General features: G+C 49.0%; 1 protein-coding gene across 1 annotated transcript in view; it reads left to right on the top strand.

The window, feature by feature from the left end:
• The first annotated feature begins 3,522 nt into the window (after nucleotides 1-3,522).
• Nucleotides 3,523-4,421, top strand: part of LOC122360940 (Friend leukemia integration 1 transcription factor-like) — a 13,835-nt gene continuing 12,936 nt past the window's right edge. The window contains exon 1 of the mRNA XM_043261779.1: nucleotides 3,523-3,741. Coding sequence (XP_043117714.1) covers nucleotides 3,724-3,741 — 18 coding nt within the window. The 5' untranslated portion in view covers nucleotides 3,523-3,723. The remainder of the gene's footprint in view (nucleotides 3,742-4,421) is intronic.

Here is a 4,421-nt window from a genome sequence, read left to right as displayed (position 1 = left end):
ATCATTGGCATTTAGCTTATTTGTTAGGTTTTAGCTAAACTCCAGCTTCCTCTTTATTATTATTATTATTTATTGATTTTGTCATTATTTTTTAAAGGGGCCGTGAAGTGAACGCGACACATTTCTGGGCTCTCTGTCCAATGAAAATGTTTCAGACCGTCCCCGACACGTCGTCTTACGTCAAGGTAAGACAACATCGTCACTACGAGCAGGTAATGTGAGAGGAAACGAGCCCGGAGCTTCTGCATCGCCCTCTTCCTCTTCCCGCTTTCATCGACCACTGATGGCTTTCCAAAGCGCGCTTTTCCCGATTCGCCATATCTGACTTGATGATAGTTTGACCAATGACCGGGAAGAGAGAAGCCTACACTGTCTAACTTAGTCTTAATTAATTTCAAGCCATCGAACGAAGGGTCAAGCCATCTCTGACCTTCACAAATGTTACTTATGGCGCATTATTGCATTGCTTTCTCTCTCTCTCTCTCTCTCTCTCTCGACGTGGTCTTAAAGAATGTAAACATTGCAAATGGCAGACATCTGTTTTTGCATGAACTGGCTTCGACCAACCACGCGCAGAGAAGTTTCCACACAGACCTCGAACTCTTTGAGGAACCTCTACAGACGGGTTTCGGGGTCCACCGCGCAAGCCCTCGTGGCTCGCTTCTTACAGGCTGCCTCTTTATGAAAGGCGCGTATTATCACTCCGTTCTTTTAGAGGCTGAAATCTACGTTGGCATATTCGGATGGTTATTTATGGCGAAGTGCCACGGCAATAACTCGAATGCATCAAAAGGCTTAGCGCACGGCGGCGCAGACACAGCCATGAAAATGAAGTATTGTGCCTGCTAAAGTCATTCATTATATCTTTACAATCAGCATACTTTCCAGAGCGGGGCTGTTATGTTATGGAGACTTATTGCCCCCCTGCATAAGGGAGCTTTTCATGCAGACGCTATAGTTTGTGTTCCTCCGCGGAGGGGCTGCGTTTCGCGAACAGTCCTCGATTTGTTTCGAGACATTAGCAGCGCAGGAATGCTGAGGGAAAACCTTCTCTTTGAAATCCGGCTTTCTCTCCGCGCGCTGAATAATAAATAGGGCCACGTATAAACAACAATAAAATGGAGCAATCTCTGGGAACGCATCTGTTATCACACTGCATTCAATTTTTTTTTTGTTTCGGTCAAATATTCAACAATATTTTTCCAGAAACGCCCCTCCCCCTCTTTAATTCGCGCGCCGCCGACGAACGCTCGTAATCGGGGGGGTGTTGTTGCTGGCGGGAAGAATTTGAGCGGGAAAGGGGATTTACCTCAGCGCGCCCCGAGAAAGGCCGGTTTCAGAGAAATATTCAGCTTCATTCAGGCGAAGCCGCGGGTTAAGGTTTTTTGTTTGGTTAAGGCCGGGCGAGACTGGGGCTTTCCAATAAAAATAAATCTCAAATTAATTACGGCCCGGGGCGGGAGGCCGGACAGTTTGCTGTTGTGCGCCGGAGCCTCTGTTTTTCGACGCTCGCGTCGTTCCTCGCGCGCGAGGGGGAAAGGGCGCGTGACGTTCTCGGGTAACCCGTGGATCACGATGCCCGTCAGGAAAGCCATAGATAGACGCGATCTATAAGATAGGTCTATAGCCTGTTAAGTAGGCTAATTGTACGATCGTTTTTTTCTCCTTTGGTCCTTTTAAAGCCTCTGGTCTGACTCCGGGTTAGTCTTACTCCGGCACTTCAGGGTTTTTCCAGTAGCGTCGGGCCACTGGCTTCCCACAGGTCGTGGTTGGGAGAAATGCCTGGCTGTCAAGCTCCAGCGTCGAGCCAGATGTTCTGTGGTTGACTACATAAACCAACACGCATCTGTTTATTGGCCTTCCAAAATGTTTGTTACCGCTGGACTCATAATGACCTGGGCAAACGCCACGCGGGAAAAGAGGCTGATTTTAACGATGCACCTCACTAAGACGTTTGCTCCATATATATATTTTTTCTTCTGGAGAAGTTATGATTGCATATTACGCGCTAGCACCCACCACGGATGCATTTTGCAATTCTGAACGAAACTCTTGCGTTCTGTTTGCCTGATATATAGTTTAGTCTCAAGCAAAGCGACGTCTCATTTATAATAATCGAAACGGAGACCATAAAACATAATTATACTGTCATTAGTGACCCCTCTCCGCCAGATCTCCGTCTCGTCATGCGCTCAGAGATAATGGTGTTTTAATTAAAAGAACGGCGGAGTCTAAGCGGCCCCTCTAGGGAAACATATGTTTCAGCTATCAAGTCCCACGCTCTGCGAAACAATGTCCAGCTCGCATGCACATGTCCTAAAAAATAGGATTATCAATCCCTAAGAACGCAGAACACGGAAACGGACGAATATACGCCAGCGCCGTTTATTAGAACGAAAGAAAAGCCAGCGTTGTTTCGCGCGCGAGAGAGGGGCCCCGACTCGAAATGGTTAAACAAGGTGTCTCCGTTAATTACTGTGCAGGCCTCAGGCAGGAGAAGCCTTGACCCCTAGCAGGATCCAGATGTGGCGCTCTCGAGGGGGCCTCCCCCCCCACCCCTCCATCCAGACCCCCGTGTCGCAAACCGGCCGGCGCAGACTCAGTCTCGCTCCCCTAGGCATGGCCCTCTCGGTCAGGGGGTCCCAGGATCCGGGGGTCTGGTCACGTTTTGGGCTGGCTGCGCGTCTAGAGCGCGCTGGGTAATAGAGCGGACCAGAAAAAAAAATGTAGGGGGGTGGAGACTGTCTCTGCATTTGGTAAAGAATGACATTGAAAGACTTGTCATATAATATCGGTGCATTTTTTGTTTTTTTTTGTAACGAACGTTAAATCATATCAAGCGTCATATTCGACGCGCAGCAAATGTACGACGGAGACGATTCCCCTCATTTCCCGCGAAGATGTGAAATGCGCGAGGCCATATGTTACTGATTTGACGAAATGTCGAACAGCAAGCACACGAGAGGTACCGGCCTCTCCGTACGGTCCGGAGATCCGCTGTTCGCGTGCATTCAGAGGCGCGCACACGTGCGGAGCAGACCGACTCGGCGCTGCGGGCTTCGCTTTTATTAATGGAAACCCGTTTTCGCCGCGAAGAGAAGTTCGGACGGACCCGTCACGTTCTTCACCATAGGTAGATCCGGTCTACAGCAGAACTCATCGCACAATTTTATGATTCACACGTTTATTCGATCTCGCGTAAACGCTAAAAAGTCGGATTTATAGTTACGATGATGTATTTTTTGTTTTATCAGCGTCAGCCTGATTTATTATTATTATTATTATTTTTAAAACATACACTCGATGCACAAATGCGACGTTCGGTGCTACCAGATCGCGTAGTTATTGTCGGAAAAAAGCGCGACGAATCGAGCTGGCGGGCGTTCTGTAAATATTTCCAGGCAAAAACATGTACAAAGGAAAGAAACGCTATTGTTTTGGTGTCTTATCTTTTCGGGACAAATATCCTGCTTTGGGTGCCGTACCGAAGGCAGGGCCAGTGACACACACACACACACACACACACACACACTCACACGCACGCACGCACACACACACACACGGCTTCCTTCTCAAGCGCAGTGACTTCACTTCCCAAATTTAGAGGAAAAAAACCATCCGGCGAAACTGTCTCTGTCTCTCCGCCACATATCGGGGGCTGGAATTAATTCAGACGCGTGTCATGTTTGGAATATTGTCGGGCTCCACTGAAAATTGCGCAAAATGGACGGAACTATCAAGGTAAGAGCGGAGGAGAGGGGTCTTTCCGAGATGGACAGAGTTCGGGAGCTTAGACGCCTGTAGCTCTGCCTGTCTGGGACTTTTCAGCCGCTCCGAGCAGCGCTTTTTCCTCTTCTCTCTCTCCCCCTCTCTCCAAGTTTCCTTTTCCTTCGCGTCGAAACTTTGTTGAAAACTTATAGAGGAGGACGCGAGCGTTCCCGACGGATTCCCCGCGCGCGCGCGCGCTCGGGACGCTCGTGAAAAACGCACGGGTCCGGAGCCGCCGTTCGCGATGGAGTAAAGATGTTTCGCCGAGAAAAGAAAGAAAGGAAAAAAAAAAACCTAGCTTGTCGTTTTTCGGGGACCGGAATAGCGCAGGTCCGGCGTTGTGTTTTTGGGCGCACCGTGGCTCGTGTGTGTGAACGCGGCGCGGCGGTTTATAGAAATCATAAAGCTTTAGGCTGGAGATGTGGCTGCGCAATTGGAGTGGCACCGTGCCGAGCTCTTCCAGCCATTCATATAGTTCAACCGCCGAGCCCACCCACAATAAAACATTACTCCGCAGTCGATCCCTTCTTCTGATAAACTAATAATAATTAGCGCGCGACGCTCGTGAACGGCTTGATAAGGCGAATTATAAACCGATTTGTTTGTGGGTGGTCCGCGCCGCTGCTTTGTGCATTTTGGATAGCTTTATATAT

This window comes from Puntigrus tetrazona, chromosome 16 (genome assembly GCF_018831695.1).
Source record: "Puntigrus tetrazona isolate hp1 chromosome 16, ASM1883169v1, whole genome shotgun sequence".
In the NCBI taxonomy this organism is placed as follows: domain Eukaryota; kingdom Metazoa; phylum Chordata; class Actinopteri; order Cypriniformes; family Cyprinidae; genus Puntigrus; species Puntigrus tetrazona.
This window is presented reverse-complemented; position numbering and strand designations above follow the sequence as displayed.